The 12,436-nt window shown below is 37.3% G+C and overlaps 2 protein-coding genes across 2 annotated transcripts; both read right to left on the bottom strand.

Annotated features, from left to right (window-relative positions):
* Window positions 1-1,340: 1,340 nt before the first annotated feature.
* On the bottom strand, window positions 1,341-3,295 carry sdhaf4 (succinate dehydrogenase complex assembly factor 4). Its single transcript, XM_072676980.1, has 3 exons — window positions 3,162-3,295; window positions 2,803-2,940; window positions 1,341-1,692 (listed from the first exon to the last, which is right to left on the bottom strand). Exons 1-3 carry the CDS (start codon window positions 3,235-3,237, stop codon window positions 1,583-1,585), a joined length of 324 nt encoding a protein of 107 aa, XP_072533081.1. The 5' UTR covers window positions 3,238-3,295; the 3' UTR covers window positions 1,341-1,582.
* A 4,314-nt stretch (window positions 3,296-7,609) lies between these two features.
* On the bottom strand, window positions 7,610-11,304 carry tlx1 (T cell leukemia homeobox 1). Its single transcript, XM_072676979.1, has 3 exons — window positions 10,854-11,304; window positions 9,603-9,840; window positions 7,610-7,820 (listed from the first exon to the last, which is right to left on the bottom strand). Exons 1-3 carry the CDS (start codon window positions 11,302-11,304, stop codon window positions 7,610-7,612), a joined length of 900 nt encoding a protein of 299 aa, XP_072533080.1.
* Between the last annotated feature and the right edge of the window lie 1,132 nt (window positions 11,305-12,436).

Here is a 12,436-nt window from a genome sequence, read left to right as displayed (position 1 = left end):
GACAACTGCAACAGCTTAGCAGACATACCTACAACCCTGTGATCAATAATCAAGTACTTCAGCTACTGAACCACCACTGTGCACCACTTTTGTCCACTCAGCCACAAGCAGGGGTGTCAAAACAGAAAACTATATATATATATATATATATATATATATATATATATATATATATATATATATATATATATACAAAGGTTGAACTAGCTTAGCTGTGAACAGTTACATTTTTACAGTCATGCAAATAAAATAAAAAAAACTCCACTTCTAGACAGTAATTTATTGTGAACATAAGCCAGGTCAATTAGCAAAGACAAAATAGAAAGATAATTGCAATAGTCTTAGACATGTGTAACAGATATTATCAGGGACAATTCCAAATCCTGGAGACCTACCATCCTAATCATACACACCTAATTCAGGTAATGACAGTGCAGTTGATCCCCAGGACCAGGATTGCATACTGTATTTTTCTCTTGGAAATGTAACTAAGTGCAAGTATTCAATTGCAATAGTACAATGTATAACTAGATACTAGACTTGAGCTGATTACAGCTGATTAACTCTGGATCACAAACAGCATGCCAAACATATACGCTGGTGCTACATCAGTAAAACGAGCACACTTGCAGGAAAAAAAAGGTGCTTTCTACGGCACTGCTTCCTTTCCTTTGCTAAAGGAGCAAAGATGTATCATAATGATTTCATATTGCGTTGCCTCCCTAGACTCTAAGCATGTTTTCAGATTTTTCCTTTTAGAACCAGTCAGGTTGTAAAAAGCTACAATGATGCCCTTTCGTGTAGAATTTAGTGAACCTGCAAAGTACACAGTTGGATCTTATTGCACTCCCACAACTACAGTTACACAGTTCATGCCTATAAAAAACAAAAACAAAAAAAAAACCCATATAGTACCACTGACCCATCACCCACTCCTGGGGGGGCTTTCTATCAGTTGGCATTGCATCTCATTCTACAGACAATACATACATTGAAGCTCGTAAGTGATGAGTGTATCAGCATTCCATCTCTGAAGACTTTGGGATTATATACGCTACATATTTTGACATGGTTAAGTCAAAGGCACTAGCTCCACACTCTAGTTGGAACGGCAGCTGGCTTTTATCTCTTCAGATGCTGCTCAGAAACTTAAGGTCAGAATCTGATTTATTTTTGTGCTTAACAACAGGAAGCTTTATAAAAGTTACAGAACTTCTAATCAGTAATTACAATTTCTCACAAAAAAAAAATAGAAGAACCAGAATGTACTTAAATTACTACCTACAACAACTTTAGATTTTTCATTACAAAGATGTAAAAAGACACAGACAAAAAAGAAAAACAACTCAAAACAACTTTATTTGTTTGCATTTCTTTATACTGATATACATCTTTCAGTACACTTAGTCCTTCTTCAGAAAAAGAAGAATAAATAAACTGGAATCATTAATGTACAAATACACATACAAGTACAGGGAGTATCTTCCAAATGCGTACTGATGAACAAAACAGTGTCTGGTTCGGTTGTACAGCACAAATGTATTAAGTATTAATAACACTTAACATTCGTTGTGAAAATCACCTAAAAGTCAATACAGCGTCCCTTTCTCTCCCAGTCTCCATACCGTGTTGGCTCAGGGCCTCTAGGTCCACCTTTCTCTTTTGTGTACAGATTAACATCATCTGGAAACTCTGTTCAAGGGAAAAGGAAAACAAATCTTAACCAAAACCATAAAGCAAGTTAAAAAAGTAAACTGTATAGTATAGCAGAGTGGGCAAGGTCATGGATACACTGACCTACACTGACTATTGTGCTTAGACTGTTATTCTGTCTAGAATATAGGCAGTCCCAGTTTCTACATTTTGTAAAATGTTTCTCCATTTTATTTGTATTGGCATGGGCAGATACACTATATGGACAAAAGTATGGGGACAACTTAATCACTGAATTCAGGTGTTTCATTCAGTCCCATTGACACAGGTGTATACAATCAAGCACCTAGCCATGCAGCCTACATTTACAAACATTTGTAAAAGAATGGGTAATTCTAAAAAGCTCTCAGAGGGTGGTATTGTAAAGCCACAGTTACAAGTCAATTCACAAGCCAAATATTTTCCCTCTTAAATATGCCATGGTCAACTGTGAGTGGTATTATTGAAAAGTGAAGGCATTTAGGAAACTCAGATCACAAAGTTATAGAGTGCATATAGAGTACACTTTTGAACAGTTGTAGGTTTCCAGCTTGCAACATGGAAACGTTGGGTTGGGGAAGGCACTTTTCTGTTCCAGCACGACTGATGCCCGGTGTAAAAAGAAGTGTCAGTTTGGGCCTGTGGAAGAACTTGACTGGCCCACACAGGGCCCTGACCTCAACCCAATCAAGAAACTTCAGGGTAAACGAGAAGAGAGATTGCAAGCCAGACCCTCTCGTCCAACACTGTGTCTGACCTCTGCTCTTTTGAATGAATGAGCATCCAGACAGATACAATCTGAAACCTTGTGGAAAGCCTTCTCAGAAGAGCTGGGCATATTAATGTCTATGGATTTTCATTAAATCTCCTGCAGGTGTTGTGTGTAGGTGGCCCAATACCTTTATACAGCACAAGTGTCTTCATATTAATTACATTACATGTAATAAAAATATCCTGCTTTGGGATCTACTCTTGTGATCACCATGTTTCCCTTTACTCACAGAAAGTAAACACTGTCTCTGCCCATCGTATTTCTTTGGTGACTGACATTTAACAGGGTTTTCGGTACACTCAAGACTTAAAGTTCCAAAGATGCCATTAATGCCCTACTTTCAAGGACGTCTTTTTTTGGTGTGTCTTTGTCGTCCATGTCGAACTTGCCCTGTGGTGTTTTTGCTTTACGGAGCGGCTCCTTCTCCTTTACCACCCCTTCGGAGGAGTACCCGGCCGTCCTGGAGCTGGAGCTCACTGTAACACGACAACCACATCAAAACTGCACAGGCCAGCCAGACAACAGTCTACCCAGCCCCTTTAGATACAATACTGTGCATCACATCCCAGCAGTATCTGTATGTAATATAGATAGTAGGAGGACAGCAGTCATGTACGCTAGTTGAATTTTCAGGAGGAGCTCAGCTGTAGGTTAGATGGCTCGTGTGCATGACTGAGGTTCAGATCAAACCAGTTACCTGTTACTGAATCCGCCAATAATCCACTTCTTACTAAACATCTGCTAAAAGAAGAGAGACGTGGAAGCGCCATCATGCCCAAAAGCTTTATCACCCAGCGCCTTACACAACTGTCCCCTGTCTGGGCAACTTTAAATGACGTTGCCCTCGCGTCATCAGCTGAGGAAAGCAATGCATTCAAGGGCTGCAGAGCAGCGCGGTAAATGTGCATGAAGAAGGCTTGTTTAGTTGGGAACGGGCATTTTCAAGCCAATTCAAATGAATAAAGTAATTCATATGTAAATAAAAAAAAAACTAAAAATAGAATAAAAGGTCAATAAAATCTCTATATGAGTACTATAGTGTAGTTTCCTCAGCCTGCCTCGTATCATGTCAACTTATTTCCACCAACGCATTGACGTACCTGCTACTGAGGTTTTTTCATTCGGGTAGCTTTGAATAAAGCTATATCAATAAACTGACCCAATGTTTAGAAGTCCAGCAGTTGAATACATTTTGTTACATAATCGCAATCGCTGCTGTGTTCCTTCTTATTTCCAACACTCGTCCTGTGAACTGTAATGTGGAACACTACGCAGTGACGGTAATTGACTTAAATGAGTTAATAATAGCTGTGATTGGATATTTGGGAAGTCGTGTGATTTTGATCACATGACTTTTCAAACGTCCAATCACAGATTATGGTAGCTCGGTCTTCAAACAGATAGCAGCCCAGTGTGAAGATCACAGGGAATTATGAGTAAATTGTTATAGGGTATAACTTTTAAAGAAAATATTTCTGCTACGTTTTATCAGGGTGTGTTAATGGCAAAATATTATAATATCATGTAAATAAACTCAATATTTTAAATCAATGTATATTGTCCAGCTTTGGAAAATATTTTTGAATAAGTATAATTATTACTACTACTACTACTACTACTAATAATAATAATAATAATAATAATACATAAATAAATAAATAAATTTGAAAATATGGGACAGTATGATTTGCCTAACATGGGACAGTTCATACAGTGGAGGCGTGGATTATGCTGTAACAATGGCTATTTACATGGTTTTAGTTTTCTAATGGATAATTTTAAATATTTTAGGTGAATGGCAAAATATATTCAACAACGAGAGGTGGCTGCATCACTACAACTTATGATTTGTTTATAATTTCTTTGCAGAGTATGAAATCTGTATTTCCCTATTTGGTTTGATCAGAACACATTCTGGAGAGTCCGTATTGGTACTGTGTTTGTATTGACTATAATGACTTCATATAGCAATCCACTTCATATAGCTAAAATGCCCCCCATTAGGCCAGGTCACTAATTCACCCCAACACAGTTACAAATTTCTCATTGGAATTATGTAAATCCAAAGCACTCTTTTGGGGTGCTCTATTTTTACAATACCATTGTTACAAACACAGACTATACTGTCAGAAAGCCACTTTATAGACAGTGCTGCTATTTTGTTAGTTTTGCTTCTTGCACTCCAATAAAACTGTTCTACTCAGCGCTACTTAATGGTGTATGTTTACCATCTTTCACTATAGTAGCAGTTAGGTTTAGACCTATACATTTTGTACTGCACATATTCATATGCATCTGGATTTATCATAAATATTTCATTATTTAGTGATCTACTTTTCTTTATTTACATTTTGATCTGATCATTCTGATCTGTCCTGATATTCAAGTCCATTATTCTGCACCAAACAAGATTCCCATGTTCTTTGAACTGAATACAGCACAACTGCATTGATAATCCACAACCATAATTTATGACCTTTTCTCTACTTATGGCAAATTCACTGGCTATAATTTGTTGGTGTAAAGCTCTATTGCCTCTAATCTGACTTGGGAACCAACAAAAGTTCCCACAATTTGTAGAGAATTCCAGGTTTTTGCATTTCTGATTTGACGACAGCAGAGGCTTTCTTCTGGCAAGATTGCAAAATAGTTTGTTGGCCTAAAAACATCCATCTCATTATAGTTGGGGCAAAATACACTTGTGTCTTCTTCCAAGTCCTTTCATCATATCTTAGATAATACCGATCTAATTTATTGCCCTGACACAAGAGTATATAAGCTATAATTTTACACTGCCAAAGTCAATTTTGTGAAAACGAATAATCTTGTTGTCCCATTTCATTTCTGTAGTTTATGAAGTTCAAAATTCAAACAAGAGTATCTGCATAGATAAAAATATGACAAATTACTAGACATTTGGTTTTCTTTGAGTAAGTACATCAATAAATGTATACATTTCCCCCCCATTTTGATGCAGCACTGACAAGTTTGGAAGCCTATTATTCAATAATATTTTTGCATTTTCCCTCCATCTAAGTATACAGGGTTATATCCCAATATTTTATCAAATGAAAGTGCTGTAAAGTTTAGAAAACAAATACCAATAACAAACAATCTTTATATTTATTCATTGTGAACAGTTTAACAGTTTCAAACTTTTCATGAAATTAAATGACATATTAATTACTAAAAGTATAACTAAGCAAAAACAATATAGCTGACACAGAGTGCATGCTGGGTATTATCACCATTAGTTGCATGAAAGTGTATAAATGCAAAAGACTCTTCAAATGCCTTCATGAGTACATATACCCTACTTTATTAGGGTCCCATCTCATCTTGCTCTCAATGAAATGTTCTCATAATTTGGGCTACTGAATGATTAGCTACTCTTCTCCTTACAGTCTTATTTGTTTAAAAGGGGAGGGGATGGGAGGTGGGTGGTAGACACCAGTATGTCATTGTTATTCACCAAATTCAAAACAAAATATTGCATATAAGTCTGCCCTACCTCTCTCATGTGCTCATGAGACCTACATATATTTATTTACATAAAATACAAACATATAAACATGGTGCAATCAATACATTTTCCATTCTCTAATGGTAGCTTGGTATACAAAGTGCTGCAAAACAATTGCAGCTATAACAAGAATGCTTGTGCTCTGTGTATTTGCAGTGTACCCTGTGGTGTAGAAGTCAAATATTTGTTATTAAGAATTGAGAAATTGTGTTTTGTTGAGGTTTGTAATGAAAATGAACCCTTTTACAAAAAAGGTCTCTAAAATATTCAAAACACTCTTCTTTTTGGATGTACCACTTTCAATCTCAAAGATGTTTCCTCCTGTTTCCTGTGAAATGACCAAATTACTCCCCATCTCTTAAAATTCTGGAAACTCTAAACAGACACTTGCGTGATACAATATGATATTCGGAAAGTACTGATGAAACTCAACCCTACATTCCTCCAGTGTGGTAATGGAAAGAGCTCCTGGATAGTCTCAGGCACACTCTCACATCTGCACTTAGTTAATATCACAACCAGGCTGTTGCACTCCCCATCCAATGAGGAGGACTTACATTTATCATGCAACCGAAGCAGTCATTCACTCTGAGAGGAAATCCATCACATCTGCTTGGTATCCAGCTCATTTGACTACAGTGTGTTACCAGGGCTCCTCTGCAACATAAAGCATCAGCCTGGTGATAAGAGCAGGGAATGAGCTTACTTTGACAATTGGGGTCAAATAGTGCTTTTATTTACACAATTTAAATGTGAACCTAGGTTTAGCTTGACTTGAACTAGCTTTTCTGCTGCAGCTAGTTTTAGCTACAGGTGCACTGAAAATAAATATCACATTGTGTTAATGTGAAACATTTTGGATAATGTAGATTTGTTTGATCGTGGAAATTCACATTTGAATGATGAACATTCATGATGGTTATTGAATATTCACCTTTAGATCATAAAAATGCACATTTATATGATGAAAATATATGTTTTGATCATGACAATTCACATTTGAATTATGAAAATTCTTCTTTGAGCAATGTAAATTCACAGATTGTATAAATTCATTGGATTATATAAACAATTTGTTTTAATGATGTGTCAACATTTGAAACCATGCGAGTTGGAATTAGCATAGTCTAAATGAGCCTATATATCCAACTGCAACTGCAGTAAACAAGATTATAAATTCTGCTAGCTGTCGTAGTCTACTTTCATGATAAGTGCTTGAAACCAGGCTATAGGTCTACTTTCCTCTGAGCCTGAGCGTCATTTGCGCAGTTCATCCCAAACTGCGCAAATGACGCGCAATTCAGTCAAACTCCAACGAGGCCTGTTTTCATCGAGACAGACGGAAACCGCGCAGAAAATGTGTGAAACCGTATTAATGTAGTTCTTTTCAGAACTGAGCCGTGAATAAATAAATAAGAGAGTCTATGCATGTCACCACATATTTGTTGCAAAAAGGTGAGGCAAAAATATTACTGAATTGTTAATACCCAGCAAAATCTGCAGTGTTGAGTGATCACCTACAGTGTGGAAGCAGCTGCTGTGCTGCTGTGCTGCTGTATGTATGTGGAGATCAGTTCGCCGCTGGGGATGATTCTGCTCTGATAGAAAAGAGTACGTGCTCGCTAGTCGCAGCTGGAGACGCTGTTGATCTTGCTGGTGTTCTCAGTCCATGGCTGCAGGTTGTGCAGGGCGAACAGGGAGCTGTTGTGAAGGCAGATGGGATCTGGGCTCACCGGCTGGTTCAGAGTCTTTTGAAAGGCCTCTTGCTGGAGCTGCATGAGAAGGCGGTTGGCTTGCTGTCGCTCGGCCTCTCTTTCTTCGGCCGTCTGTCTCCTAAACACACGGCAATATATGACTTAATAACTTAATAAAGTAAGCACTTCATCATCAGGTGTGACGCGTATCGTTTGCAGCACAGATTTGAAGGTATAATGGAAAATACACTGAGTTTACGTGATTTAGGTAGTTGCCTCTATCAAGTTGCATCTCTATCTATATGTATTTATCTATATATTTATCTATGTTTCTGTATATATATCTACATATCTATCTATTTATGTATTTTATCTATATATTTATCTATGTTTCTGTATATATATCTACATATCTATCTATTTATGTATTTTATCTATATATTTATCTATGTTTCTGTATATATATCTACATATCTATCTATTTATGTATTTTATCTATATATTTATCTATGTTTCTGTATATATATATATATATATACATATCTATCTATTTATGTATTTTATCTATATATTTATCTATGTTTCTGTATATATATCTACATACCTATCTATTTATGTATTTTATCTATATATTTATCTATGTTTCTGTATGTCTATCTACATACCTATCTATTTATGTATTTTATCTATATATATATATATATATGCGTACAAAAATATGTTGTGTAGCACATTTTTGCCAACCGTAGTTGTGTTAATGTAACTCGTTTTGTACATGCAAAGTGCCATTTTCTTCCAGTATTGTCACATGAAATTCTTACAGGGATGGTTTACCGAAAATTCAAAGTTACAGAATTTCCCCTGTCCTACATACGGGCTAAAGTAAACATCACTTACGTGTTTTTCACCGAAAGACTGTAATCGGGTCAGTCAACTAGTTGTAATATAGAAACAGCTTAAATAGGTCCTGATTTTAATACGCGTTTTAAAACATTACTTTGTTTAATTTAATACAAACTAATGGATGAGTAACGAAATAAATTATTGAAAGGATTTTTTATTCTTGACAAATATCTAAAAAACATTTTTTTATTTATTTTTCTCCTACAACATTTTGGAATTGAATTATATGTCTTAACAGAAAGGGTATTCCTTACCTGTTGAAATGAAAATTCAGGCATGACGTTTGCTGCATATTTACTTAATTAATACTTGATTCATATAATTACAATAATTACAAATATAGAAAACTGAATGCAGTAATGTATTTTGTCTGCTTAGAATGTTCTGGATAAGATCGCCTTAATAATTGTTTTTAAGTCAAAGAGGACAAATACACTCACTAAATGCTTCCACTACTACTACTACTAACAACAAAGACAACAACAACAATAATAATAATAATAATAATAATAATAATAATAATAAACAAAATATTATGTAAGATTTGAATTCCTGATTTTTTCTCGTTTGTCTTCCTCAACATACAAATACAGTGAGGAAAATTGAGACACGTAAAAACGTTGATGATTCAAATATGTCCAGATGTTGCAAACAAATCAAATGTGTTATATCAACAAAATTCTTACCAAACCAAACCAAGTACATTAGCACTTATGTGAAGGTGAGTGAATATCGCAGTATGTAAGTCACAACATATACACAATGCTCTACAGGATATATACACATTAACACGCCCTATTGCGATTAATGTATACACTATGAAATACACAGATTGTACACATTTCTATTTCCATACAGACACTTATGCATAGACAGCTTATGGGCAGATATACGGATGTGCTGTTCTTATTTTGTTGCAGAAGAGCAGAAGCACATGGTATGTAAAGGTGATCAGGGTGTCATCTCACTCTGCAGGTGAGATTTCCAGTATGAGTCAGATTAGAGCAGAAAAGCTCACCTCCATTTTGTCCTTCTGTTCTGGAACCATGTTTTGACTTGAGCATCAGTCATTTTAAGTGCCTTGGCCAGAGCCGCTCTCTCTGCGGAGGCCAGGTACTTCTGGCGGTGAAAGCGCTTCTCCAGCTCGCAGATCTGCAGGCGCGTAAACGACGTCCTGGGCTTCTTCTTCTTCGGGGGCGTGCGGTTCTGGTAGGGGTGACCTATACGGCGTGTTACAGTGAAGGGTGAGAGGGCCACTGGAGAGGAAAACAGGGCGAAAGCAAGCGGGGGAAATAATCAGCAACCACACAGCGACCAGAGCCAAGCAGTGAAGAGAAACAGCAGCGTTTAACAGATTGTGTGTGTGTGTGTGTGTGTGTGTGTGTGTGTGTGTGTGAGAGAGAGAGAGAGAGAGAGAGAGAGAGAGGCATTCACATTATCATTATTATAGCCATTAAAACTATAGTGTGAAGGATCTGAAACACAAGTATAAAAGTGAACACACTTCAGGAAACAAGGCAGGTGAGGAAGCTGCGTTAAGCAGTTAAATTGAGCTTATGGGCTCTAATTTAGGGCAGGCCTACTCCTAAATTAGGCTCGTGAGTGCTGAATTAATTGCGTGTCGGTTTAATTAGGCTGATTGGTGACCTGATAACGGAAGCCGCTGTGTTATTTAAAGTGAGATTAATCTCAGCTGTCTATGACTGAATCACATGATATATAAGCTTAATGTAACACTTGTACCACGTAATAAAATCATATAAAATAATAATATACATCTGATTCATATTTTCTAAACAGGTGTGCCTCGTAAATATGTATTTCAGACAGATATAGGTATATTAATTTTACCACACATATTTAAAAATGTGCTAAAGCTAAATATTTAGCAGAAAACACTCTGACAAAAATTATATTAGTAATTTAGAACAGCAATTTTAATTGATTTTACGTTTAAATGTGTTTTATTTATATATTATCTTTTTTTACATGTCTGTTTTTGAGAAATTAGACCATAATGTGTATGTATGAATCCAAAATAATACTTTAGAGGCTATTAGCACTGGATAGATGTGAATAAATGTGTGTGTGTGTGTGTATATATATATATAACAATATTGACCATTATATTACTATTACTTACTAAACGGATGGTACATTAAAGGACAAACCTGGGCTAAGTATAGTGTTTTAATATGATTTTAAACCCGTGTTATTCTGTTGGTTTTTAATAAAAGTGTACAGTGATGTGAGCAGAGCCCAGCGTTACCTGTAAACCTGTCTTTGGTGTATCTTCTGTTGCTCTCCATCCACGGGAACGTTAATCCAGTCAGGTTGTTGATAGCGCTCATGCTGCCGGGCGCTGGGGCTCCGTTGGTGGGAATGGTCGCGTGCGCGCCGTTCAGTGGCCGGTGCGCCGGCACGCGGATCACCCCCGACGCGTTCAGGCCGTTAACGTTGCCGTTAACGTTCATACCCGAGTTCATAGCATACGAGCCGCTGCACGCGCCGCCGCCGTATCCACCGTTGCCGGCACCGTAGTGTCCCGTCACAGTGTTGTAGGCGGTGCTGACGATGCCCCCAAGCCCGCAGTCTATGTCCTGCATTCTGGGGTTAGAAATCATGTAGCCGCCCGGATCCGCATTGCTCAGGATGTGGTCGATCCCGAAGCTGATGGCGTCCACGTGCGTGTGCTGCAGATGCGCTCCTATATTATCCATGGTCCGGAGAGGCGCGCGCTCCCGGAGACCCGTCGGTTCCTCCCGTGCTGCCGCGCGAGGGATCAGCCGGTTACTGAAGCGCGGCTCTGAAGTCTCTAATCGGCCCGATCGGAACGCAGTGACTACCAGTGTGTCTGTGAGTTTGCGTGTGTGTGTGTGTGTGTGTGTGTGTGTGTGTGTGTGGGAGAGAGAGAGAAAGGAACTTCAGTCGTTTCTCTTTTTTTCCTCCTCTTTGGCTTACACAGAGTCTGGCGGATGGAGCCACGAGAGCATCAATCAAAATGCCAAACAGGCTGGAGAAGATTAAGCCTCTGCACTTTTAGGCTTCGAGATCCAATTGGTTACAGAAATAAGGACAAGTCAGTTCTCTGTAATCCAGGACAAAGCCCAGAAAGCCCCTCACGCATAGTGAAGCTACAAAGCGCGTTTATGAAGCCTGGATAAATCCGACATCCGTTCTAAAACACGAATATTTATTAAAAAATTCAATATAAAACAACAGCTTGAAAAGGCATCAAATAACAGCACAATTCTTTTTAACACCACGTGATCGACCGGTGCTTCAGACTGATTTGTTAAAATGTTTCACTTTTTGAGATATTAGATAAAACTTGCTCTCCTGTATTTGGCAAACTGTATCAAGAACCTTTTATACTTGATTTATACTTGATGATAAACTTGATTCCACTAATAATTAATAATAAGAAATAAAACATGTCGTCACTGTCACGCAAAAACCTCCTATCCTCAATACAGCAATTTTTATCCTGTATTATCTTATCCTTAAATCTTAAAGTCATTGTGAAATATTTGATTTCATTTTTGAGCATTATTGGTCCATTTATAGTGAAACATTATTACAATGTAAAGAACTGACAGATTCACAGTATGCCAAAGTAAAAAAAAAAATAAATAAATAAATTGTAAGAAATGTAAGAAATAAGAAATGGTGATGCCACGTTTTTGTATGTGATATATATATATACTAGTTTATAGACATAATTGCTTTATTCCCTTATGGTTTCTTCATTCAGTGCAGTGTGGCTGCTCACACTCAGTGCTCTGAGAGAGAAGGAAAGTGGGCTAGATCGATTAAAGCGGGATAGTGGTGTTGTGGGTGTGTGCAGTTAAG

Source organism: Salminus brasiliensis, chromosome 4 (assembly GCF_030463535.1).
Source record: "Salminus brasiliensis chromosome 4, fSalBra1.hap2, whole genome shotgun sequence".
Taxonomy (NCBI): Eukaryota; Metazoa; Chordata; class Actinopteri; order Characiformes; family Bryconidae; genus Salminus; species Salminus brasiliensis.
Note: the sequence above shows the minus strand (reverse complement) of the source record. Positions and strands in the feature narration are given on the sequence as shown.

Coding starts and splice junctions, on each gene's coding strand:
- sdhaf4 (XM_072676980.1), bottom strand. CDS start 3,237: ATGATGGCGCTTCCACGTCTCTCTTCTTTTAGCAGATGTTTAGTAAGA. Junction 2,941..3,161: donor ATTGGCGGATTCAGTAACAG/GTAACTGGTTTG, acceptor GTCGTGTTACAG/TGAGCTCCAGCTCCAGGACG. Junction 1,693..2,802: donor AAAAAAAGACGTCCTTGAAA/GTAGGGCATTAA, acceptor TCCCTTGAACAG/AGTTTCCAGATGATGTTAAT.
- tlx1 (XM_072676979.1), bottom strand. CDS start 11,304: ATGGATAATATAGGAGCGCATCTGCAGCACACGCACGTGGACGCCATC. Junction 9,841..10,853: donor CACCAAAGACAGGTTTACAG/GTAACGCTGGGC, acceptor TTTCCTCTCCAG/TGGCCCTCTCACCCTTCACT. Junction 7,821..9,602: donor AACAGAAGGACAAAATGGAG/GTGAGCTTTTCT, acceptor CCGTGTGTTTAG/GAGACAGACGGCCGAAGAAA.